The 27,552-nt window shown below is 37.5% G+C and overlaps 2 protein-coding genes across 2 annotated transcripts in view; both read right to left on the bottom strand.

Moving 5' to 3' along the window:
- KCNH8 (potassium voltage-gated channel subfamily H member 8) overlaps positions 1-27,552 on the bottom strand; it is a 285,990-nt gene that overhangs the window by 134,741 nt on the left and 123,697 nt on the right. The window contains exon 3 of the mRNA XM_008153463.3: positions 19,860-19,991. Coding sequence (XP_008151685.1) covers positions 19,860-19,991 — 132 coding nt within the window. The remainder of the gene's footprint in view (positions 1-19,859; positions 19,992-27,552) is intronic.
- On the bottom strand, positions 20,629-21,657 carry LOC103296851 (60S acidic ribosomal protein P0-like). The gene has a single exon (XM_054729820.1). The coding sequence runs from the start codon at positions 21,590-21,592 to the stop codon at positions 20,639-20,641; it is 954 nt and encodes a 317-aa protein (XP_054585795.1). The 5' UTR covers positions 21,593-21,657; the 3' UTR covers positions 20,629-20,638.

The raw sequence follows: 27,552 nt of genomic DNA on the forward strand, positions 1-27,552 counted from the left end.
CCTTCAATTTCCTTTGAATAGACCTCTTATTGAGTTGGAAGAAATCAGAATAATGCCACAGGATTATTACAAGAGCAAGTAGCTCTCCCCTAAGAGTAAGAAGCAGAAATATCAATTAATTTTTTAAAAGTCTGAGAAGTTCAAGCAGCAAAACAGTAGAAAAGAAAGTGAGGGATTAAGATAAACTGATATTATAAACTCAGGAATTTTAGAAGTATTAATACAGACAACAGTGTGGTGATTGATAACTAGAGGGAACAGAGGTAGGGATTGGGAGGAGGTGGGCAAAAGTTGGGGGGGGGGAATGGAGACATCTGTAATAGTGTCAACAATAAAAATAAAGTTAAATAAAAGTATTAATTATAATTCTAGGAGTGAAGATAAAGGTTAGTTTGAATAGCTTAAGGAGCAATAAAATTCCTTTGTTCAACTTAATATATCAACTTACAAAATGACTCTTAAGAATTATTTGCCCTAGCTGGTTTGGCTCGATGGATGGAGTGTCAGCCTGCGGACTGAAGGGTCCCGGGTTCGATTCCGGTCAGGGGCATGTACCTTGGTTGTGGGCCCATCCCCAGTCAGGGGTATGCGGGAGGCAGCTGATCTATGTTTCTCTCTCATCGATGTTTCTGGCTCTCTATCCCTCTCCCTTCTCTCTGTAAAAAATCAATAAAATATATTTTTTTAAAAAAAGAATTATTTACTTTGATATTTATAAGAGCAAATTTATATTTATTCACTTTTAAATGTTGATGAATTTTCAGCTACATAATGGATGCATGGGGTTTTATTATAACCTCTTTTAAAAATTAATACATACTGAAAGATATCAAAGTTTGTGGTTATAAATCTATGTAAAGCACTAGCCATTTGAATCTTAGAAATGGCCACTCCCTACATTTAAAAATTAAAATATGTCGGTATTAAAATCAGAAAAAAATCCATGAAACAGTTAACAGAGGAGGAAAGGTAAATGGAAGCATAAACATTTCCTTTTTTTTTTTTTAAATCTATGCTACTTAACAATATTGGTGGAAATACATTTTCAGAAAATATCATAGAAATGAAAATACTTTGATGAATTATTCTTTGAATCCTTTGAAATCATGAAAGTGTCTTTCGGTGATAAATTCAAATAACTGGACCAACGCTGGGGTAATTATCTTTTAATGAGCACCAACAATTTCACTGAGAGAGTTGCATGTACACAAATCAGAAATAACACACCGATCTGCCGTGGGACCATGCATTTCTGCTCTTGACTAAATTTCTTTCAGTTGAGTATTGCCAGTTAAGCAGCAAACACTCTGGGAGAAAACTTTCGGTTAAGTTTACTGGGGATTGAGCTAAATAATTTAATTTTAACTCTGAAAAATATTAGAGTAGTCTAGAAAGGGCAGATGACTTTTGCTTTTGGATTTAGAGTGAAGTATCTACTGAAAGAGAATTTTAGAGGCAGAAAGACCAAAGAAATGGTGTTTAGTCATAAAAAATGCTAATGAATTGGTAAGAACTGTGATCTAGCTATTTACTCTTAGGACATAGTCCTGACAATATTTATCAAGGACATAAATTTTAAAATTATTATCCAGCAACACATACAAAAGAATAAAGTCCCTGCATATTCCATATATAACAAGTATATAATATGATAAAAACAGATTCTCATTCACAATTTATTATGTTTTTAATGCTTAGTCACTTATTAGGAATTTTTAATGGAAATTCAAATTACACAAAATAATGCATGAATCAAGCAAGCTAATGTGTTTACTTCAATTTTGTTCTCTCAAAAATTACCTAATCATTGTTATTAGTTTCTATTTATATATTTATTTTCCCACAGGACTTACCAAGACATTGAGTAATGCAATTTCCAGACCCTTTCATGGATGTGTGGCCCTAAAAACAAGGTTGTAACACTTCTTGTGTGTTCTGTGGAAGAATTCAAGTCAACATGCTGTTACTGAAAAGTTGCCAGTTGTTTAGTTCTAGTTACAGTGTGTGAAATTTAGAGTGGGTAGTTGATGGGAAGGTTTAAAAGATCCCTAAAATCACTCTGAAGCATAAAACTGATAGAAAAGGAGTTTAGGGTCATAATATAAATGAAAACACAAAGTTGTAAATATTAGGTACCAGAAACATTAGATGATGCCTTTAAAAGAAAAAAGAGTTCACGTGGATCTAGGAGCAGGCAAAGAAGATGGATTACTAGGCAAGAGGAAAATGTGAACCAAGACTTCAAGGTAGAAATTACATGGCAAATTCCAGAAAGGATAAGGCAATCAGTGTAAGAGAAGAGTAGTTATCATTAAATGCTCTCTAAATCTTGGAAACTATTACAAGGCTTAGGACAAATGTGTTTGATTATTGTAAGAAGTGTTTAGAAGTTGTGTGTGTGTGTGTGTGTGTGTGTGTGTGTGTGTGTGTGTGTGTGTGTGTGTTTTAATTCCTCTTCCAGAAAAAGGTAAAAGAAAAACTGGGAGAAAGAGATAGAAACAAGAAGTAGATGAATTAGCATTTATTGAGCATCTATTAAGTTTCAATTAATCACTGTGTGTAAATTATAGTAACATAAACCTCATATTAACCCTATAAGTTAAGTTGTATCTACTCTACTTGGTAGATGAGAAGCCTGTGGTAAAAAAGCTGATGTGCCATGCATAGTGTCATACAACTAGGAATTAGTAGACCTGGCATCTATTTGTAGGTCTCTTTGTCTCTACACCCATGTACTTTCTAGTAATTATACTGCACTAAAGAGAATAATGATAACCACTCACCCCTTGTAAACTGAGAAACCATAGATTTCACTAATCCTGACAGGAGAACTATAGAAAGGGATGCAGGAGGAAGAGAAGGTAAAACATGGGGTGGAATGGAATGATTTCCAAAGAGTGGCAGACTGTCTGCAAATGTGGCCACCAACTAATTTTCACATTCTTATTCATACACATCTCTCTTCAAGAGTATGTTTCCTCTCCCCTTGAATTTTGGCTGGTCCTGAGGCTTTCTTTGACTAAAAGAATATGGCAGGAAAGAGTGTGTGACTTCTGGACTTACACAGTTTCCATATTTGCCCTCTTTGGATCCATCCTCTATGCAAAGTAACAAGGGCTCAACTAATGAATAATGACAGAGATAACTAGAGCCAGGGATAGAAATTATAGAGATGGAGGTAGAGATAGAGATAGAGACAAAGATAGAGAGATAGAGATAAAGATGGAGAGAGAGGGAGAGAAAGCTATACAACTCCCAGTCATTCCATCCTCCCCAGTTAAGGCACTGGATATATATTCTTTAGGATGCTCCAGCCCAGCTGAGTTCCAAACTGATGGTACTACATAAGTGATTCCAGTCAACACCATTTGGAATAGAAGAACCCACATAGCCTACTCAAAGAATCATGAGAAAAAATAAACTATTATTGTTTACAAGTTTGGGGAAAATTGGTTATGTAGCAAAAGCTAACTGATACACTTGGTTTTGGGGTCCTGGAGTGGAGAAAACAAATCATCAGGAAAAGACAGAACAATAAGGGTAGTGTCACTTAGTCTCCATCTTCATTCAGATCTTTGAGCCTATACCTGATGTTAAAGAACACCTCTATTAAGATATAAATACTATGGAAGGGATCTTAGCTGCTTAGCAAGGATTAGTTGATAGCCAACAGATTACCAACATATGGCACAGGAAGGAGGGGAAGATATTACTTAAGCCTGACCCAGAAAAGGGTGTAAGAAAGCTACCAGAGAGATGACATGTCCATTTCTAATGATTACCACTACCATCACCTCCACAATCACCACCAATCGTAATCATTTTTGTGCTAATGACTGACTTACAACCACCTATTTTATGCAAATATCATCCTAAATAATTATTTTTCTCTAATTCTTATAATGACATCTGTAGACATTGTCCCACTTTAAAGATAATGATACTCCTGTAAACCTCAATAGTTTTAAATAACTTGCCTACATCCTTGTAGAATACAAGAGGCAGCAAGATAATTAATATCCAATTCGAAAGCCTTTGCTCTTTGCTTTATCATTTACTTTCTCAAAATTTACAGGTACTTTTTTCTTAAGGACTGCCAACTTCAAAAAGGGTCTTGGTAAACGATTTTCAAAAATAATTAAGTTCTATAGGAAATTGGTCTATATTTAAGAGTTACAGAGTACATTGAAAATTACTTAAGATGAGAAGTTTATAGGAATCCTAATGTAGAAATCAATTAAAAAATAAAAAGGATTTTATTTCTAATGTAGAAATCAATTAAAAAAATAAAAAGGATTGCCTTAATAATTTGTAGCAGAAACAATTTTATCACATTGATGGTGGGTGCTGAAATGATTCAATATTTTTCTCACTGGTATTTCCCAATGTCCTACATTAAAATTCCTTACTGGTATTTTTTGTTGTTGTTCTGGGTTCTTCTCAGGTTTATAGAAGTCAAAGCAACAAAGTCTTGGCCATCCTTTGAGCCAGTGAAGGAATAGGATTTCTGTGAAGAATTGAGGCCAGTAAGAAATTGGTAGGAATGAAAGTGTAAGGATAAAGGAGAAAAAGGAAGAACAAATGTTGAAAACATAATGGGAACTCTTTGTCTACAAGATCAACAAATAGATTCAACCTATTCATCCAATTTTAAAGCATCTATTTCTCTTGTGCCAGCCACTGAGCTGGGGAGACAAAGATAAATAATTCAGATTTCTTGACCTTAAGGAAAAGTAAGGAGTCTGATTTATCCAGACAAATGTGTGCTGGGAGGTTTGAAGGTGATCCAGCTAGTTCACGGACATCCCAATATAAAGTCCAATTCACTTTCTATTCTTAGATATAACTCCATCAAGGCTACTCTGCACACAATATCCCACTGAAGGATGGAGTCTTCTAATACAATCCTCTTATTACAACCACAGCATGATATTGATAACATGACATATATGCAAGAGTGGAGGGACAGAGAGAGAGCCCTTTGTGGAAGGCTATTTTATGTCTAAATAATGGGCTTCCTTAAAAAGTTTTGCATAATAATACACCACTCACAAATACCGAATAACACAAATTTATTCACCTCAACACCAAAATTCAACTACTACTGAAACATTATTAATATAATCCCTCTTCTATTCATTAATGCTATATGTTATAGGGTAATGGCTCAGTTGCTTTATATCAATGCCACTCAACCAGGGGAGATTTCACCAATGTCTAGAAACATTTTGGTTTGTCAAAACTGGGATGTGGGTGTTTCTGGCATCTAGTGGGTCGAGACCAGGGCTGCTGCTAAAATCCTCCAATACACAGAACATCTCTCCCTGAATTATCAGACCCCAAAATGTCAATAATGCCAAGTTTGATAAAACCGCTTATATGCTAATTTTATAAGAACTCTGACTTTTTCATAGTTCAATCATAAAATGATGCAACCAATCATAAACAAAAGATGAACTACTAAAATTATTTTTAGTTTTCTTTTTCAAAATAAGGAAATAGACTTACACGGAAGTCTCAAATGACTGTAAAATTCAATAAATGATATTATTTCTTTTAAATCTTTGTGTCAGGCATTAATAATCAGGGTGACATTAAATATTTAATTCAGGAACAATCAACTCTCAACTAGAACTTCTTTCTCCAGTCATGCTCATCAACTCACCAAATAATGATCTGGGATTCTGACAACTTTAGAAATTTTGTTTTGTAGAAATTCGCATATACTAGTACATAATGGTAAACCATAAGGTATTATTTTTTTCTTAATTGAAAAATGATAGCATCTCACTCACTTGAGTCCAAGTAATGACTGTAATAATCTCAGTAAAATCTAACATAAAAGGTCCTGGGTCTCTAGCGGTGATGCTATGATTTCCTAATTAAATTAAGATTGTAAATATAGTTCATGTAGGTCAGGGGACATATTTTAAGTGTACAAGAAAATGATTTTGGGGGCATACTAAAGCATTCCAGATGGGTTAACGTAGTGGCAAACTACCAAGAGATTAACACATATTCGTTTTTACTCTCCAAAATAGATTTCCAAATGATCTCTGTACATCAACATTTTATGGTTCTGCCTTTATTTACCATGTGTTTGTTAGGTGCCAGCAATTGCCTAAGTGCATATATGTTTTATGAGACAAGAGTGGGAAAAATCCCTCAGTTCATTAAAGGAAAGTCTTGGATAAGAAAGAAGCTGACAAGGATTTGTACAACCATCGCAGAGAGTGCAAGATTTCCATTTCTCATTATTGTGGTTGAAACCACCAGTTTGCTGGGTTCCTAATACTCTGCCCATTTGACTCTAGGATGTCATTGAACCTCCTTGCATATTTCTGACTCTCCCCATCTTAACCTCTTAAATCAGAAATTAAGCCAACATTTTCTTTATTATTTCTGGTATTGACACCTCACTCCCCTGTTTTAACAGTGCATAATTCTGCACTATGTATGTTATGATTCTAGAACATGAGCACTTCTAGACCATGCTATAAAGAAACTCTTTTCTTTCCTCCCTCTCCTCTAGACCAGAAGCATGGTCCTATGGATCTGAGTCCTAAGCTAACCTACATTTTTTAAGGTTATGAAATTTTCTATGATCTGATAATTAAAGGACTACCAAAGACACAAAACACAACAACAATCTGATTAGCTCTTTGTTAACACATGTTAAGTACTAAACATAATGACCCATGTCAATGAGACTTTCCAGGGAATCATGTCTAGTAATTAGAAGAGCCATAAATAAGAGTCAGGTATACAGATCCCCCATTCTAATGTTATTTTCAGTATAAAATCATCTAGTATTGAAATGGGTTGAGGAAGGAATCACTTGTTAATTAATTAGGTAGATTAGGAATCTGCAAACTTTGGCCCACCAACTAGTCATCTATCTGTTTTTATAAATAAAGTTTTATTGGAACACAGCTACATCCATTTGTTTACATATGAGCTATGACTACTTTTCTGTTATGGAGGAAGAATTAAGTTTGATAGAGACTATATGGCCCACAAAGCCTAAAATATTTACTATCAGTTCTTTTCAGAAAAAGCTTGCTGCTCCCTTCTAGATTAAATGAGAAAGAGCAACTGAGAATGAAAATCTGAAATAACCATTCTCCCAAATATATTCTTATTTGAGAGTTAACTTGCTAGAAAAGGAGAAAGTATAATGACCCAGCTTTATCAAAACTTTTAAAACTTAAACTTTACATAATTGATCCTAGGTTTTTGAATATAGGTGGTTTAAAAAAAAAGGTGCATCAGCAAGTACATTTGAAGTTCAAATACTTCCCAATTCTATTCATTTCACCATTATGTAACATCAAAATCCATAAAATGTAGGGTTTATAAGAATCAAACCATTTAAGGACTGGCATTGAAATGCAAATTTTCACTAACTTCAGCATGGATACTAATGTCTACTTTTGTCTTTTTCCTCCTCAAATAGGACCCTAAGTTACCCACGGACCTTTGGGAATTTCACATGACCATCTACAATGCTATACATGACACTCCCTAAGCTCTTTTTTACTTAACCACAGAAAACGTATTTACTAGGTTTTCCCAATTGAATCTGTGGGAGCATCAGAAAAAGAGTGTGCACTTCCATTTCAAAACCTTAGGCCAGAACAGGACTTTTTTTTCTGGCTGGTAATCATGCATGTGGCACACACACTGAGTATTCTCTTCCTCTGGTGAGCTCAGATGGAAGATTCGGAAAATAGGGCCTTCAATTCTCAATTTTACCTAGATTGTGACCCAGCATACTATAAACCTTCTTGTCATATAGTATGACTATGGAATTAAACATCCTTGCAATAAAAGAAGCCTTAGAAATTATCTAGTCTAATTATTTTATATTGCAGCTGGAGAAGTTGCAATTAGGAGAGGCAAAATGCCTGCCCTAAGGTCATACTGCTAGCTAGTGGCAGAGATGGAACTTGAACCTGTAAGTTCTAGGATCTTTTTTATTAAATCACAAATATAGCAAGCTGACCTGCCCTGGATAAAATTATGAATTAGAGAAAAGCTGTCCTCAGACAACTATAAACAATCCTCAAACCCCTTCTGATGGCATGTCTTAACAGGAGAACTCACCCACCACTTAGCATGACCTATAGTGAAAGGCCTTAACTACCTACATATTCTCCATCGAAGGCAACCACTCATATTTCCGGACTTCTAGAACAGCTCACAGACCAGCATGTCCTCATGAAGCCCAAGTAGCCAAGGGCAGTTTTGGAGAAAAAGTACCTTCAGGAAAACCTAGACACTAAACTCATCCAATTCCAAAAACATAGGCATCCAGAACAAGAGAAAAGAGGTCCCATCTTGACTATACAAGGTATTACACAAGGATTATTCCAGACAATGGCCTTGTGTATTTTCATAGGAGTGGGGAGGGCTGAAAGGGACCTTGTATAACATCTTATCCAGTTATTCCATAGTTTCAATTTTATGGCCCATAAAAGCAGTGAAGGAGCAAACTCCTTGAGATACTTTTAATATTGCATAAAACCTAGGAGAAATAATTTTGATTATCCTAATACCCATAAGTGCCATATTTATATTATATATCACATCTAGACTTTATCTAGAATATAATAATATGCTAGTTAGACCAGACGTCCTTCCGGACGTCCTTCCAGAAGACCTCCAGATGAAGCCGTGGCGGCGGGGGCTGAGGCAGAGGTGGCAGCTACAGTAGTGGGGGCTGAGCCCCTTGCACGAATTTCATGCATTGGGCCTCTAGTATTTACTAATATCACATGACTAGTAGCTCTGATTAGCTATTGATGACATCAGGAAGATTTTTTTGATGTGACTAATTGTGCAAAAACATGTCATAGTCAGTTTCCATTCTTTTAATAAGGTCAATGCCAAGGAGAAGTGACATAATCTAATAAATTCAGAGTATGTATGAAAAAATTTAAGCCAAGCCTGAGAGTGTATTAAAGGCCTACCCAAGTTTATACAACTTGCCAAGGTTCCCATTTCTAAGTCAATTATAGTATACTATTTCATAGTATGAAATCTTCGATAGCAAACCAGTCACATAGCCCTGTTTCCTTATGTTCTGAAAAGAGAAAAGAAATAAGAAAGAAAAGTAGAGGGTATAGAGATAAAGTAATTAGACTCTTTTTTATGCTGTAGATGTATCTATGCCATAGATTTGCCTCTCATATCTAATAGAGGCAAAGATGGTAAGTATTACAAAACATCAAAGGCAGGAGAGAACTCTTATAAAGGGATTAATGGTGGGGTAAATTGTGGATCTGCACTAACAGTGAGAAGTGGGTAATTGTGGTGTAGAGTGGGGAAGAGATGGCATTCTGAGAGGAAACGGCCCATGCCCAAGTGTGATGATGCGAAAGAGCAAAAGTCATAGTAGACCAACCAATTTGACTGGAGTGAAGAGGAAAATTATAACAAGGTCTCAAGTGCTAGAATTTTTTCTAAAAATTCTGGGTATGAGTAAGTCTGTGTTTCTCCTAAAATGTAATTTAAAAAAAGTCTATTTTTCTCAGTTTGGGATTATAGGTCTTCTACTGTGAAACAATGATACATTTCCTGTTTTATTTAAGCCATTTATTAAAAATAATTTTCTATGAAGGCATACCCATGTGGTTTTTATGATATCTTCATAAAATTACTCTATTAAGAAACAGATTCTAACAACTGACCCCTTTGAACTCAAGAACAGCAGTCTATTTTACCAATATGGATGCGTTGATCTAAGGATTATTGCTCTCATTTCAAAAGCTTCTTACCCTACACCTGATAACCCCTTTTTCATAGTCTCTCCTTAGAGACTTCATAAAAGCAATGCTGTTATGATTCCTAAGTTATGAAAACCTATAAATAACACAAATAGAAAATCGCATTCTTTATATTGATATTTCATGATATTTTATGTCCATCCGTGGATAGGATGTGGCAACATTTTCAAGAAGGTAAGAAATCTGCACCAGGATGGATAATTATTCTGGTAAATTGCTTTATGTTAAAGAAAGCTTTATTCTTTAACAAGCAGTCAAAATCTTCTAACAAATCAGTGATACAATTAAGTAGTTTTAGAATAGTCATTTATATAGAGAAACACTGGAATTTTACTTAGGTAAAAAATAAATACAAAGAAAATTCTCTCATCCTGTTATGCTTTGATAATCATTACGCTCATTGTTCATAAATATCCATGCATTCCAAAATGTGTTGTTTTTTTTTAAAGACATGCTTACCATATGGCAAACACTGTGCTAGAAGCTAGAAAACAAAGACATAGACCTGTCTTACACATATTTTACACATATCTTGGGTACGGAGTTCTCATTCTTCCTCCCAGGAGTTTCTTAAATATAGAAGATCAAGAAAGCTACTTAAAACAATAAAGGCCCACCACCCAAAAAAACACAGAAATAGTCGGTGACGGGAGACACTTAACCCACCAACAAACTGAGCCCCATGTCAAAGCAAATTACCATATTCCATCTCTATATAGAGTGACTTTGATGCCAGATTTCCATAGTGTCTGAATCAACTATTATGCTCAGTGGTCCCAATAGCTTGTTATAAGAATCTGATTTTTGGTTTATGTTATACCATCCTATCCAAATATTTTCCTTCTGAAACTGTCATATCCTTTGAGGAGCCTTCCCCTCACTTCTCCCACTCTCTTCCATTCCTACTCAGAAATAATCATATCACTTGCTCAAAACACTTTTCTACAGCTCTGCTTTACTATACAGAATAATGCATTTTAGTTATTTGTGTCACTCCCCATTAGTGGCTTATCAAAGGCAAGACTTTTTCTTTTTCATCAGTATCCCTAGATGTTTGGTGACTCTTTTCTGAGCAGATGAGTGCAATAAAGGAACAGTACACCTATGAATTTGTGCTTTCTGATTTTATGGAACACAAACCTCAAAAAAATTTTCCACTGAAGATTTTTTTAATTTTAAATATATTTTTATTGATTTCAGGGAGGAAGGGAGAGGAGGAGGAAAAAGAGGGGGAAGAGGAGGAAAAGGAAGAAGAGGAGGAGGAGGAGGAGGAGGGGGGGAAGGGAGGAGAGAGATAAGTGGCTGAGAGAATCATCAATTGGCTGCCTTCTGCATATTCTCTACTGGGGATGGAGCCTGCAACTCGCAACTCAGGCATGTGCCCTGACTGGGAATCGAACCATGACCGCCTGATTCATGGGTCGACCCTCAACCACTGAGCCATATCAGCTGGGCTTTACTGTCGTTTTAGTGATATTTTAGAAATATATGCATTTAATCTTTCAGTGTCTTGATGTAGACTTCACCCTGCATTGAGAACTTCTGACATTTTTATTTGCAGGCCATACTGTATAGCAAATAGAAATATTCATCATGAAAGCTTTCTGATTGCATTAATCCAGGAAAGAAGAATGAGTAAGAAAGGGATTATATATCTTGAAATTTGATTCTTAAGGGAGTAAGTGATGGGAAACTATCAGTATGAAAGTTCTTACAGGTTTGCAATGACAAGATTGATATAAGTGACTAAGTATGGATAATGTCTATTATCTCAAGGATCATGATAGGCTTATACCTTGAATGAGTGTCTTAATTATTTTTAACAGCCATTTTGATGGGGGTAAAGTACATAAAATGCAGTTATTTAAAAGCTATCCTTTCATTATAATCAGTAGTGATGAGATATAATACACATTAGTATGTACCAGTCTAGACTCAAAGGAGTAGATGGACTTCGAGAGGGCTTAAAGGAAAATGGTAACTATGATTAAAGGGCTGAGGATAAGGAGAACCTAAGAAATAAGCAGAAGAACATAAAGTTTATTCAGAAGAGAAAAACTAGATGGTTTTCTAATGTCCCTAAAGCATATACAGTACAGCAATACTTACTCATTTTCAACTTTTAAAGTGCCTTTTCTAAGAAAAGGGATAACTGGTGGGTCAAAGTATTTTATTGATAGTAGGCCATTCAATGTTAGTTTTCTTCTTTCTTAAGGGATCCAAGCATAATAAAATGGTCTTTAATTTCAACAAAAAGAAATGAAGTTTTATATAAGAATTCCTAGAAGTGAGGTTTATTATAGGATAAATCCATTGCTTAAAAAACTGAAATTGACATAGAAAAAGAATGGATGGAAATAGATGAATGGATGTGTGAAAGATATTTTTTCCCAAAAGGATCCTAGAAATGCTGCATTTCCTTATTCATTTTTCTATACTTTCCTATTTTTTCCGTATTTTTAATCAATGACCAGGTAACATTTTTATAATGGATACAAATTTGCACAATTTATATTTTCATCACAACATGATATTGTGGATATATTCATTTATACTGTGATTAAAGGAGATCAAACTGAAGCTAAACAAGGCTTGGCTTCAAGTCCTGACTGCCACTTACGAGTTTTGTAACCCTGGGCATGTTACTTAACTTTTGAAAACATTGATGATAGTATTGCCTACATCACAGGGTTGTTGAGAGGATTAAATTAATAAATACTTTTTTTTGTTTAGAATTTTTGCATCTACAGGCATACCTTGGAGATATTGCAGCTTTAGTTAGTGACCAATGAAATAAAGCAAATATAGCAATAAAGAGATTCACTTGAATTTTTCGGTTTCCCATTGCATACGAAAGTTATAGTTACTATAGTCTAAGTGCGCAATAGCACTGTCTAAAAAATTAAAAAAAATATTTTACTGCTAGAAATGCTAAGCATTATCTGAGCCTTTAGCGTTCCCTAACCTTTTGCTGGTGAAGAGTCTTGCTGGTGAAGGGTGTTGATAGCTGCTGACTGATCAGGGTGGTGATTGCTCAAGTGGCAATTTCTTAAAACAAGTCAACAATGGAGTTTGCCGCATCAACTGATTCGTCCTTTTACAATTTTTCTGTAGCACGTGGTGCTTTCTGATAGCACTTTCTGATAGCACCTTACCCACAGTAGAACTTCTTTCAAAATTGGAGTCAATCCTCCCCCACCCTGCCGCTGCTTTATCAAACAAGTTTATGTCATACTCTAAACCCCTTGTTACCCTTTCAGCAATCTTCACAGCATCTTTGACAGAAATAGATTCTACCTCAAGAAACTATTTAGTAACTAGCAGTTCTCAAAATCGCTGGGACTTGTGCTTCTAGCACCCAATAGTCTATTTTCCTCCCACTGGCAAATCCATTCCACATTAACCCATATCTATAATAATAAAAGGGTAATATGCTAATTAGACCGGACGTCATTCCAGACGTCCTTCCTCACAAAGCCGGGGCCGGAGGGAAGCCAGCCCAGGTCCAGGGTGCCTGCGGGCGGCCCAAGGGAAGCCAGGCTGGGTCCCGGGTACCTGCCAGCGGCTGGAGGAGGGAAGCCCGGGTCCCGGGTGCCAGAGGGAAGCCAGTGCCGGCAGCCAGGGGAAGGAAGGCCTACTCTTGCATGAATCTTCGTGCATTGGGCCTCTAGTATAAAATAAAAGCAAAAGGGGAAACACCACCCCTCTACCATTCACTGAAGCACAAACCCATGATGTCCTGCCAGTCCCAAGCATTGCCTCTCTACAAGATGCTGAAGCCCGAGACTCAGGTACTTGCAGACCTTTCTGTCCATGGTTTCCAGCCTGTCCCGGTGATGCTACCATCATCCATGACAATAGCATGACAGTGATAATCCCTAAATTGAGAACATTCCCTCATACCGACGCCTAGATGAATTCTGATGGATAAGGAGAATTTCACTAAGAATGTATGTCCAACCAGGGAGTCAAGTTATATGGCTTTTAAAACTCTCAGCCTGAAGTTATTCATCTTCTGAATACATATTTATCTGGTGCTTTAAGTAACTGGTCATTCAATTATAAAAAAGTTTTTAAATGTTAAATTCACCAAAAAGCATTAAAATTATGTCTCCGTTCTCAAAGTAATAAAACTAGAAACTTTTAAATAAAAAGTAGACTAATAATTACTTTAACCAAGTTTTGTCCAGTAATCATAAGCTTCTGATGAATAGAAGAAATTTAGTCCATAGGTATATTTTGATTGACTACAGAATACTGAAACTTCTTCTTTAAAATGGACTGACTTGGTGAAGTAGTCCATGTGTATTAGGTCTCAAGATCTCACCATGGAATATCACTGCATTTCACTCATCACATTGCCCCCCCACCCCAGTCTCTAAAGGCAACTGAGCTTATGAACCCCAGCTTATACTATTTGCCTTAAGAAGATTCTAGGAGACAATGATATTGGTGACAACCTTTGGGTTTTTAAATATAGGTAATACAGTAAAATACAGATGTGATTAAATTTCTTCAGTCGCTTTAAGCATCTATCTCAGCTCTTCATTTTAAATTTTATCACATACTGGAGGCCCAATGCACGAGATTCATGCACTCGGGGGTGGTGGTGGTGGGGGGTGTCCCTCAGCCCGGCTTGCACCCTCTCGCAGACCGGGAGCCCGAAGGGAGCGGGCCTAAGCTGTCAGTCGGACATCCTTAGTGCTGCCACAGAGGCTGGAGAGGCTCCCGCCACCACCACTGCACTCACCAGCTGTGAGCCATGAGCCCGGCTTCTGGCTGAGCAGCATTCCCCCTGTGAGAGGGCACTGACCATGGAGGGTCAGCTCCTGCGTTGAGCGTCTGCCCCCTGGTGGTCAGTGCACATCATAGCGACCAGTTGTTCAGTCATTCAGTCGATTTGGATATTACCCTTTTATTATATAGGATTTGATAAGAGTTGGTATAGATCTCCTTGAAACCGAAACCTATATCCTCAAAAAAAAAAGTATTAATTTTTATAATAGTTCTTTCTTCAGGCTGCTACTATTAGAATTTTTGCATGTGTCCTTTCATTATGCAAACAAAAAAAATCAGGCAGAATATTTCAGCAAGTGAAAGGGACATTATTACTATGTTCCACATTGAAAATTAAAATATTCAAAGTACATATAATCATGTAAGACTTAATTAGTATCTGATGAGTGGCTTAACGCCTATCCTTTTGGAGAATATGTAGTTTTTTAAACGAACAACTTCAGTTGTCTCAAATAATGGGACCAAATTGAGATTCTCAGAAACTGAAAGACAAACCCAGAGTCAACAAGAACAAAAAATTAACCAACAGCAGAGATTCTACTTGAAGTGAAAGGGCTATTCAACACCAACAGCATGAACACATTTTGAGAGGGAACTGACTTTGGTAAATACATGTCAAATTGTCTTTGATTTAAATCAAGCAGAACACAACCAAACAATCTATTCATCAGAATGTGCACTTGAGACACGCAGCTTTGATAATTAAGAAAAAGCAAGAATGTTACTGTGTTCCATCTCCAAATAGTCAAATTTCCTAAATTGGACATCATTTATGCATTCATTTATTTATCCATCCAACAATCAAATACTTATTTTTTACTGTTAGACACTCTTTACATGTTGGATTTATGATCCTAAACAAGAGAGGAAAAGCCTATATCTTGATGAAGCTTCCATTTTTATAGAGTGGAGAACAATTTCAAAATAAACTTTCGGCAACAGATTGTCTCTGATAACCATAAATGCTATGAAGACAATGAAGGAGGAGATGTGATAGAGTGACTGGAAGTGGGTAACTTCTGACCATATGGTCAGAGAAGGCCTTTCTAAAGGATGCATATGGCACAAGGCTTCTCAAACTTTGATGTACCTGTGAATCAGCTGGGGATCTTGTGAAAATGCAGATTCTAATTCAGAGATCTCATGTAGGGCCTGAGATTCTGCATTTCTAATGAGCTCCCAGGTGATGCCAATACACTAGGTCCTCTCTTGGACTCCACTTTGTTTTTTAAAAATATATATTTTATTGATTTTTTTACCGAGAGGAAGGGAAAGAGATAGAGAGTTAGAAACATCGATGAGAGAGAAACATCGACCAGCTGCCTCCTGCCCACCCCCTACTGAGGATGTGCCCGCAACCAAGGTACATGCCCTTGACTGGAATCGAACCTGGGACCCTTGAGTCTGCAGGCCAACGCTCTATCCACTGAGCCAAACCAGTCAGGGCTGGACTCCACTTTGAATACTCAGAACTTTAAATAAGAAATGAGAATGGTAAAACAAATTGGGGCAGGAGTATTCATTTTCAACAGCAATCATCGGTAGGCATTTGGGGAAGGAACTGAGACAAGCCCAGCCTTCTTTCCACCTCATTTCCAATTTCCTCTCATTTGTTGTCATAGGAGGCTCCTTGGCACGGTGAAAAGATATGAGCTCTTAGACCAGACAGTCCGGGGTTTCAATCCTGTCTCTCCCTCTTCACGGCACTGAGGCTTTGGGCATTTCACCTACTCTCATAAATCTCACTCTTCTAGATTGTAGGACGTTGGGTTATCCATCTGGCCTATAGAAAATAATCAATAAATACTAGACACTCTGATCTAACCTCACTTTTAAGCCCTTTCTCTTTGGCTATTCCTACTTTAAGGGTTTAAAAGTAGACCAAACCCCTTGATTTCATAGCCTTTATTGCAGCTAGAGATGGCCAGGACCATGTGACACAGTCAAGGTCAACGACACATTGATGGAAATCCCTGGCAGGAGGGGGATGCAGAAGGAAGGACGTTCCTTCCTCCGTTCAAAGGCAAAGCCTCATAGGGAAGAGCCCTTGCCCTTTGTCCTTCACTCTTCCTGTCTACACAACAGCAATAAGTCCTAAAGGTGCAGCAGGCATCTTCCAACCACAAGGTGACAAGTATGAGGATGGCAAATAGCATGTTAAGAACAGCAGAGCAGAAAGGCCAAGAGTCTGAGTGCCCGTGAGTATTGCTGTTGCTCTTCTAGCCATGGGCTGCTTAGCTCCAGACTCTTCAAAATATGAGAAAAATAAGCCCTGATTATTTACGCTTATGCTAGGTGCTCAGGGTCTTATAGGTAAATGCAATTCATATGTCATTATTTAGTACAGCTGTTACTATTTCTTCTGGGGCTATTTAGTAGTAGGAAATGGCAGACTTAATAAAAAAATCTTTGTCAGTGTACTTAATAGTAATCTGCGGCTGCCTGCCAAAAGTCAGATTGCAAAAAAGACACCCATTGCATTTGAATCCTGATTTGTATGACCACTGAAGATAACGTGAAAAGCTGCATACAGCAACCCCTAAGTTGTCAAGACAAATATACTAGTAAAGTGCCCACTTTTTAGAAATCGGAATGCATAACTGATGATGTTGCCACATAATGAATAACCCAGTGTCAACCCTCATTTCAAACCAAATCTGGGACACCCTGCAAGAAATAAACAAAATAATTGCACTGGGTCCTGTGTCTGGAAAAACATGGCACATTATTATACTAAAATGGCTTAAATAAAAAATGAAATTAACATGATGAATGAACTGCTGTGACAAAATATTGGAAAATTGAGATGTGAAACTGAGTACATACCTTGTTAGCCTTTTCTATAAAATATGTTTTTTTCTCATTTCAAACAAAAACTCAACAATGTAAATATTAATGATGTGAAGTATTTTTAAAAATGGAAGAATACAACTTATATCTCTTAAAAGAAGGCCATCATATGAGCCTTAGCAGGGAATTGATTTAATTAACACAAGCCTTATTTTCACACCTTAGCTGAACCCAGTGATAACACTGATATGAGGAACAATCTTGGGTCAACTCAGTTCAGAGTTTCCTAGTTCTATGATACAACACTGCTCCAGTTATATGGTGACATTTTAATGATTTTTCAAACACTATCTTAAAGTTCTAAAAATATCATGCATGAGGCTGCCTTTCCTGCTAGACATGCCATCAATTTGTGAATTTTAAGGTATTTTCCTCTATTAAGGAAAGAGAAGAGAAATATATACCTCACTATTTTTTTTATGATAATTTCATAATCATGCTGGCTTGCAGTAGTTGCTTTACCTCTATAAAAATACTACATACTTTTGTGGGATATTTATAATAAGGTAGCAACAGAAAAAACGTGTTCTGGCAAACCCTGAAAGAGCATGACAGCCCTTCAACACTCTGACCCATATCTGGCCCTATGCACCTCTTCCATTTGGCTGTCCCTGAGTTGTATCATCCTATATAATAAAAGGCTAATATGCAAAGAGACTGAACGGTGGAATGACCAGTCGCTATGATGTACACTGACCACCAGGGGGCAGACAGTCAATGCAGAAGCTGCCCTGGGGAGCACTGCTCAGCCAGAAGCCCTGAGCCAGTCTCACAGCTGGTGAGCGCAGAGGCTGGTGGCAGGAGCCTCTCCTGCCTCTGTGGCAGCGCTAAGAATGTCTGACTGATGGCTTAGGCCCACAGGGAGTGGGCCTAAGCCATCAGTCGGACATCCTGAGAGCTCCTGGACTGCAAGAGGGTGCAGGCCTGGCTGAGGGACCCCCCGAGTGCACGAATTTTGTGCACCAGTCCTCTAGTTTGTAATAATATAAGTGTTCCCTTGAGTTCTGTGATATGTTCCAGAAAATTATTCAAGTGAGAATCCCCAACTTTGAGTCAAGTTGGACAAAAGTTTGTGTGTTCCCTGGGCACCCAATACTGTGATTGGCATCTGAAGTGTGGGAAGGAGCCCTTAAACCTGAGGAATCTGACACTAACTCTGGGTACTTAGTGTCAGAACTGAATTAAATTATAGGACATTCAGTAGGTGTCCAGAGAGTTGCAGAATGGGTATGGAAAACCCCCACACATTTGGTGTCAGAAGTGTGAATAAAAACAGTACATACTGACCTTTTGTATTCTCAAATACCAAAGAAAACAGTAAAAAACAAAACTATACATAGGGATGTCCACACTTTTCTCTCATTGGATGGCCATTACACTTGCTCTTATATCCAAGTAACTTTAATTATAAGACAGCTCTTCCCTGAGTATGTAAAACATGCCACAGTGTTTAGTCATGCAAATACACAGGAAAAAGTCATATATTTGCAAACATTTCAAATAATAAAAAGGGGGGAGGGGCAAACCACGATTGTTCTCCATTTGTGTTGTCATTTCAAGAGACAATATATTTAAAACACTCACACACATTTTTCAAAAAAGCTGGAGTAAAAGAGCCCAGTCTTAACAAGACATAGCTATTGAACTGTCAAATTGCTATTTCTAATAAATAACTTACAACATAGGAAAGCCCTACAGTGGCAACTGTTTTTCTCTGGTCACCAAATTATTGCACTCTACTCCTGGTTAAACAAAACAATAGCAGCATTTTTTCAGTATTACTCTTTGTCAGTTGACATAAAATGCAGGTTGCTTCTTAGTAAGCTATAGACAGGAAATATAAGGTAAGCAACATAAAGTCTTAGAATCCTTCAAGGATCATTGAGAAGCTTGTTTGCAAGTAAAACAAATTATTATATGGTCATATACTACAAAATAAAGATACACATTTCTTTGCAACATTCCACCCTAACAACCACTAAATTTGAGTTCTTAATTTTTTACATAAAATGAAATTTGCACATCTAACTATTGAGCTGCTGCAATTTAGATGAATTGGAGAGATGTAGTTTTAATCACATCATTTTAACTTTACTTGTCACTATCAATTCATTTTCCCCCTAATAAAACAAATTGGTAAAAATCTTTTTATTTTGATAAATTATTTTCCTATCTTCATCCTATTTGTGTAGGGATATGCACTTTTGGTTCTTGTCAATTGATTTTTTAATACAAAGAAGAGAATGTAAATTCCTGTGAGTCTCTATGATTTTGGAATAGGTACCAAGTACTGATCACTTAGGTTATGAATATTCATGAGTTGCTGTTATTTAAAAAGACTTTTTTTTTTTCTTTCAGAGTTTTTGAATAAACAATTTCAAAATGTTACCCCATCTGTCAATGTTTTCTGAAAACAGTACAAACCTTCTTTTTTATCTTCTGGAGTAATCTTCACTTTTGTATCTGTTATATCTTTGAAGGATGCCAGAAAAAGTACCACATCTCCTTTCTCATTCTTTATGGGAACAATATCCAATAGGCACCAAAATGGAGACCCTGCAACAGTAATAAAAATACAGATCAACCACTGCTTTGTATGGTTTTTCTACGAAAATCTCAAAAAGTAGTGCTACAGTTAATAAAGTTCTTACTGTTTCCTTCTGTCCCACAACTCCCCCCCCCCCAACATCTTAAAAATGTCAGTTTTCAGATTCCATAAATGTCTAGCCCATATGCATATCTCTTCATTCCTAAATGAAATGCATTCTCTGAAAATAAGGCCGTATTTTAAACAAAATCACTTGTCTGTGCTGAGACATTTCTGCTTATGTCATTCAAATTGTATTTCTTCTTGGAACGCGTTGATGGTGAAGAATTCCTCTTCATGAAGCATTGCCCCTTCCCACCCCCATCACACACTAGTCCATAAATAAAGACCTTTGTTTGGTATGAGTTTGCTAGAGGTTTATTTAGTCGATTTAAAAAAAATCAATGATTGCTCAACAGAAACACTAAAATAAAAAAAGATGGAAAATACCAAGTTTGGGGTCAAATGTGTAGTCACTTAAACTGTCCTAGTTTGCTGGCTGGTAGAAAATTAGTACATACTTTATTTTCATTCATTCATTCATTCATTCATTCATTGAGAAGCCTTTATTTCCTTGTTTCTCAAATAGTTGGCTGAGCTGGTTGCTTTTTGGTAATTAATCAAAGAGACCAAATCCCATATCCTCGTCCGACTCCTCCGACTCTTCCTTTGCTTCAACCTTGGCTGGGGCTGCAGCAGCAGCAGGAGCAGCAGTAGTGGCGGCGGCCACAGGGGCAGCAGCCACAAAAGCAGATGGATCAGCCAAGAAGGCCTTGACCTTTTCAGCACGTGGGAAGGTGTAATCAGTCTCCACAGACAAAGCCAGAACTCGCTTGTACCCATTGATGATAGAATGGGGTACTGACACAACAGTTGGGTAACCAATCTGAAGGCACACACTGGCAACATTGCGGACACCCTCCAGGAAGCGGGAATGCAGAGTTTCCTCTGTGATGTCAAGCACTTCCGGGTTGTAGACGCTGCCATTGTCAAACACCTGCTGGATGATCAGCCCAAAGGAGAAGGGGGAGATGTTCAGCATGTTCAGCAGTGTGGCTTCGCTGGCTCCCACTTTGCCTCCAGTCTTAATCAGCTGTACATCACTCAGGATTTCAATGGTGCCCCTGGAGATTTTAGTGGGGATGCCTAAAGCCTGGGAGAAGGAGGTCTTCTCTGGCCCCAGACCAGTGTTCTGGGCTGGCACAGTGACTTCACACGGGGCAATGCCACCAGCACGGGCAGCAGCTGGCACCTTATTGGCCAGCAGCATGTCCCTGACCTCAGTGAGGTCCTCCTCGGTGAACACAAAGCCCACATTCCCCCGGATATGAGGCAGCAGTTTCTCCAGAGCTGGGTTGTTTTCCAGATGTCCTCGGATGGCCTTGCGCATCATGGTGTTCTTGCCCATCAGCACCACAGCCTTCCCACGGAGGGCCATGCGGATCTGCTGCATCTGCTTGGAGCCCACATTGTCTGCTCCCACAATGAAGCATTTTGGATAATCATCCAGAAGTTGGATGATCTTAAGGGAGTAATTGGACTTCCAGGACACCCTGTCTTCCCTGGGCATCACGGCGGTGCGTCAGGGATTGCCACGCAGCGTTTAAAGACGATGTCACTTCCACGAGGACGCCTGGCGAGAGCTTAGTACATACTTTAAAACTCTTTGGCAGTATTAAGATATAGTCTCACAACACAACATTATACAGCAAAATGTGAATGAACAATGTGTAAAAACTGACAATGGAGAAATATCAAGAAGAAAATGTTGAACAAAAGTAGCCAGACACAAATGAGTGGAATGCAATATGAATACATTCACATATACTAGTAATATAAAGAAAGGCAAAACTAACTGATGGTGTTAGAAGTCAGGTGAGTGGTTAGCATTGGCATAGCATGATTAGAAGGGGATACATCTCAGGGAATTCTGGGATGCTGGTCAACTTTTTTTTTATGATCTTCATGTTGTTTACATACGAGTGTTCAGTTTTTGAAAACTCATCCACTCTATACTTTTGCTATGAGTATTTTACATTATGTGTGTTTTATTTCAAGAACACATTTTAAAAAGCAATAATGTTCAATTCTATTTTTTGAGCAAAAGAACCATGAGAAACGTCTTTAATAGACTCAAGTTCAAGCCAAAGGCTTATGTTTTGAAATGTTTTTATATACAGGGGTTGGTCAAAGTAGGTTTATAGTTGTTTGTATGGAAAAACACATACAGCTAATGATTATTACAATACCTTTATTAAATCCAAAGAATAAACTCTGTGTTTTGCCTACTCACAGATGTACACATACTTTTGCCCACACATGTATTTTAAAATACATATTTTGAAAGTATATAAAAATTTGCACTAGATTTCATGCTGAAAAGGATTCCTGGGCAGAAATATTTGAAAAATTAGGAAAAAGTTGTTGCTTAAAAAGTAAACTATTAATCTATTCACAGAAATTTTTCTTCAATTTTCAATATTACGTGGGCATTGACCTCCAGTATAAGACAGAATAACAGTCAGAAGTAGCTTCAATATTTTAAAGTATCAGATCTCACAAGTTCTAACCAACACAGCTGATGTGTCCATCCTGCTTTGGAATCTATCATTTTTCTCTAGTTGAACACGAGATGAAGCAGTTGGTTGTATTTAGGAGTCATCTGACATAAACACCCTATTTCACTATAGCTGTTGCTGTTGTAGTTTTTTAAAAGTGTGGTTGAATTCACATGCAATAAATGCGTATATGATGTGTGTCTACTATATAAAGCATGAATGGAATATATGCTTGCCCCCCACATCATTCTAAAAGTTTTAAAGCCATGATTTTCTCTTGACTCATTTGTTCATTTGACTCATCTCTGGCTTCCTTTCATTCATCTCTCTTAATATCTATGTTACAGCAACTCCATTTCAACACTTCATCACCAGACTCCATGAGACCTGGGATCCAACCATAGCTCCCACATTAACTAGCCATGAGACCACCATACAGAAGTCAATTAACTTCTCTGGAACCTGGTTCCCTTGATCTTACATCCTCTGATCTAGGGTGAATATAGGGCCCCCAAAATGTGAGACAATAAATTTATTCTATTGTTTATGACTAATGAAGAAACCTCATAAATGAGCCATATTTTTGGCAGAACACTGCTATCTCCATCAACCCAGAAGGGGTCTTACTTCAATTTTTTTATGGCTACTACTTCAAGTTGAAAGCCCTCTTCACGAATTCTGCAGCAATGGTAGGAACAAAAAGAATAGGGCCAAGCTATCAATCAGAATCTAGAGTCAGTAACAGTGGGGACATGGATAATGGTATGAATTTGATATTTTGGTTCACATTTTAAAGCATCTCTCTGTCAATTACCTTGTAAGAGCATCATCCAAATCAGAATAGAGGTTATTAATTTTCCTGAAAAGGCATTTTATCTATACACTCCAACAAGCATCATTATTGTCTCCACAGAGCTTTTGCACAGGTGCACCAATGTATTTTAGAGAGAGGCAAAAAGCACAAAATGAGATGAAAGCCAGGAAATAGCTGCCAACACTACAATATTTTCTCACAACCAGGATGTACATCTGTCATTTCACATCATGTTCTGGGAGAGCTGAAAGATCACTTTGAGGTCTGTCTTTTAAGATACAAGGAGATGTGATCTCTGACATTGTATAAATTCAATAAAATTTCATTAATATGGGTGCCTCTAAATTCAAGTTTTATAATGATTTGGCATAAACTAGGCTGATGTCTACCTTCCCATTGCATAAATGACCCCAAAAAAAGTGTATTAAGGGAACTAGTGTATGGGACATATAGACTTATTTCTCCCTCCCTACCTTCTTCCCTTCTCTCAACTGCTCCTTCACATTTATCCGCACAAACTGCCTTACAAATATGGCTTTGGGTACCTTTAAAGTTAGAAAGCAAGGCATATGACACTTGCTTCCTTCTCCTGAACGAGGATGAATGCCAAAAGCTTCTAACCAGGTTCAAAGCAAGACCTTTCACACAATTTGTTTACTTATCCTTCCCTGCTCTCCCACATCTCTCCACCAGGCCTTCTGCCCTGGCTCTCTGACAAAGTCTTCAACCTTACACGACTGTTATAATTCACAACGATTCCCCAGGGTCTGCCTCTTCCTTCTGTACCTAAGAGCACAATGATGGTTATGCGACACCATTCAGTTAGCAGCGATTCAGGCCTGGTACTGCAAGTCTTAGGGTTAAGGTGGTAGGCAGCCAATACCTCGCCCTCAAATCCAGAGATGTGAAGGATCCTTAAAAGCAAGGTTAGAGGGCAGAAATCTTGTGTCAGTTGTAATTCCTTTTGTCTACAGCAGCCAGTAATTACCGTGTGGGTTGGTTAGTGCTAAAACAGATGAGGCTCTGACTGGATGCAAGTTAATAACACCGTTAATTTCTATGGTTAAATACAATTCATGAGAAGAAACAGGGTTTATACCCTATGTGGTAAAATGTATTTTCAGAATTGCATAAATAATTACACAGAGCTTAAATCTGGTGGAATGTTCCATTTTGGTACTTTCTTTTTCCTCATTGGGAATAAAAGGCACAGGAGAATTTGACTTGCTAATATTTACAAGTGGAAAATACAAGGAGGTACAGGTATACAGAAAACTGAGTTGTGAATTGTTCCCTTTAATGATTATGCTGTCATATGAGTTGTTACTAGTTGCACTTCTCAATGCAACACAAAATGGGATATGGATACTTTGCATGTCCTCATGTTTCTTGTATCAAGCAGGATTTTGATTGGATTTTTAATGATAAATATATGTGACCTTTAGTTTTTGCAACTATGACAACACTAACGTGATAGCCTAAATGTTATCAGCATCAGTATCATGTGACCTAAATATTTTCAGGTGTTCATCACATTTCACATTAAATCTGATAAGTCTTATTCTCAACAACCATTGTCTCAGTGCTACTTACTTATTGATGTGGGGACATTTTTAACAGTTTTTAAACATGAGTCCAGGGGATGTGAATTGGAGTGGGGTAGGACAATGACCACAGGTAGGTGAACAAGGCCACTGTTAATGGTAGCTGAATGCTGGGACACTTGTATCTGTAGCAGAAAGAGTAGAGAGAGCATCATGGGAATGCTACTGAGTAAAAAGAGATAGAAAGAAAAAGAAAGGAAGGAAGGAAGGAAGGAAGGGAGGGAGGAAATAGGGAAGAGCAGATCAAGTGATGCTTAACTGATTTGAAGGTATCAAGCTTTGGAGTCTTTTTTTTTCCTCTTTCCATTTTGCTCCAAATTCCCTTTGTCCTTAAATAAAACACTCTCTTCTTCTCCTTGGAGTATGTATAGCCACATCTCATAAATCTCTAATAATTATGCAGAAGAGAAGTTTGAGAACTTGAGATCTACAGAATATCCCCAAATGGACTCAGTCAATAGTTCTAACATCCTTGCTCAGCAAATCATTTACTGGATCATTGACCAGTAGAGCTATTACTTGCTTTAAGACAACCAAACTGCTTCTGATGATAAACACAGGTAATTCTTACCTACAACTGAAAGGATTTTCAATATGGTTTAAACACAAATTCAACTAGGATAGGTTTTGAGGAGAAGCCAGGACATTTGGGTATAGTCTAATGAGAAATACAGATAAAGGAGTCCTGACAATATAATGCACACAGCAAGGACTTTATCCATCTTTTATTGTGTACTAGACACTATCCCACATACTTTATATAGATTATATCTAAATTTCTCACTCATCAATCTGACCAATATTTTACCAAACTGAACCATACTTTATAAAACTGAAAACTGTATTATCTTCAGAGTATCATACCTAATAAGTGCCAAAGACCAGAATTGAATACAAATCTTAGTTTGATATTCTAATTTTGCTTTGCTGCATACTTTAGGAGTGATCCTATTCTATGAACAATGTTTTAGGAATTGAGTTTTACTTCCATTTAATTTTCATTTTTACCTATGCTAGAGGACATAATGAATGATACATATACTTTTTAAAATGTCACATTATAAAAGAAGAAAATAAAGTAAAACTGATCAACAAATTTCACTCTCAACCCTATTATAAGAGTATAACTTCTATTTGAAATAAGACTCAACTGCTTTGGTTTCAGATTGGAATACATCCTTAATTAAGGTACACATGGACTCATTCTTAATTTGCTTGAGTAGCCAATGAGACAATGAGATCAGAAAATCCACCATTGGTGCTGTTTTCAATTGAGACAAAGAGAATGTACTTATACAAGTTTCATGATTGAAGTTTCTAAGTACAGTTACCTAGTTGCTCATGGGTATGTATGTTACTGGCTGTTGAGTCGGCTCCAATTCCTGGTGACAACATGAGTGAGTGATGCCTACAATGTCTTGCCCTCAACAGTCCTACTTGGCTCACAGAGACTCATGACTATGGATTCTTTTATAGAGTCAATCTATCTCATAGCTGGTTTTTCTCTTTTCCTGCTGCCTTCTAGTTTTACCTCAGAATTATTGTTTTTCCAAAGAACCCTGACTTCTCATGATGTTCCCAAAGTAGGACAGCTTCAGTTTTGTCATTTTTGCCTCCAGCAATGTTTCAGACTTATTTTCCTCCAAGACCCATTATTAATTTGTGCTGCACCATATTCTGACCTCATCCAGAAAGCCTTTGGGTTCTCATCTCTGTATGTTCCTGCTTCTCAATTTCCTAGAAACCTTCAGAAAAGGTGATCTCCAGCTTTAGGTAGGACACATGACAACATCCTCTGGACTCATTTTTTCTAAGACTGGAAATAACAAAGAGAACTGAGTCCCAATCAACTTTTAATAATCCTCTTGGGGAAAGAAGGCCAGATATGAGGGACAGTTGTTAGCAGAAAAATGTCTGATCCAACAGGCTTGGCTTTGTGATTGCTACTTGCAAGCCACTTCTTTCTGAGAATAAGCCACTGAAACAGACTTACTCCCTTGATACTTGACTTTAAGATTTCTTCAAATGCCGGAAGCGAATTCCAGCATGTCATAAATGCAAGAGTTTCATCAAAAGGTTGATGGAACTTGGGAACTCAGCAAGGGCTGAATCACATATGTTATTGCCTGTTAAAAATGGCTAAGGGCATTTTCCCAAACCTGAAAGGATGCATAAATGATTGCTTGCGGCCAGACAGCTGAGGGCATCTTAATCTACATGTTATTGCCTCCTACTGGCCAAACACCTGAACAGCCAAAGGCAGTTCCTCCAATCTGACAATGGATTCTGTATACCAAACTTACCCTTTCATATGTATATCTACCTTTGCCTTAGGACAATTTGTTTTAATAAAAAGCAAGGGGTCCTGAGACAAGGAGAACTTGGTTCCTTTAGCTAAGTCTTCTCTGGCTCCCAAAATGCCTTCCAAAATTATGTTTTGTCTCTAGACTCTTTATTAATTTACACATAGTACCTTCTCCAAATTCCTGAACCCTTCAAGATGCTGGATCAAGACCCTCAGCATTCAAATTCGTAGTTGTTTGGTGGAAAAGAA

Source organism: Eptesicus fuscus, chromosome 18, assembly GCF_027574615.1.
Source record: "Eptesicus fuscus isolate TK198812 chromosome 18, DD_ASM_mEF_20220401, whole genome shotgun sequence".
NCBI classification, from domain to species: domain Eukaryota; kingdom Metazoa; phylum Chordata; class Mammalia; order Chiroptera; family Vespertilionidae; genus Eptesicus; species Eptesicus fuscus.

Bases quoted from the DNA above. Each gene is read 5' to 3' on its own strand.
- LOC103296851 (XM_054729820.1), bottom strand. From the start codon at position 21,592: ATGCCCAGGGAAGACAGGGTGTCCTGGAAGTCCAATTACTCCCTTAAG.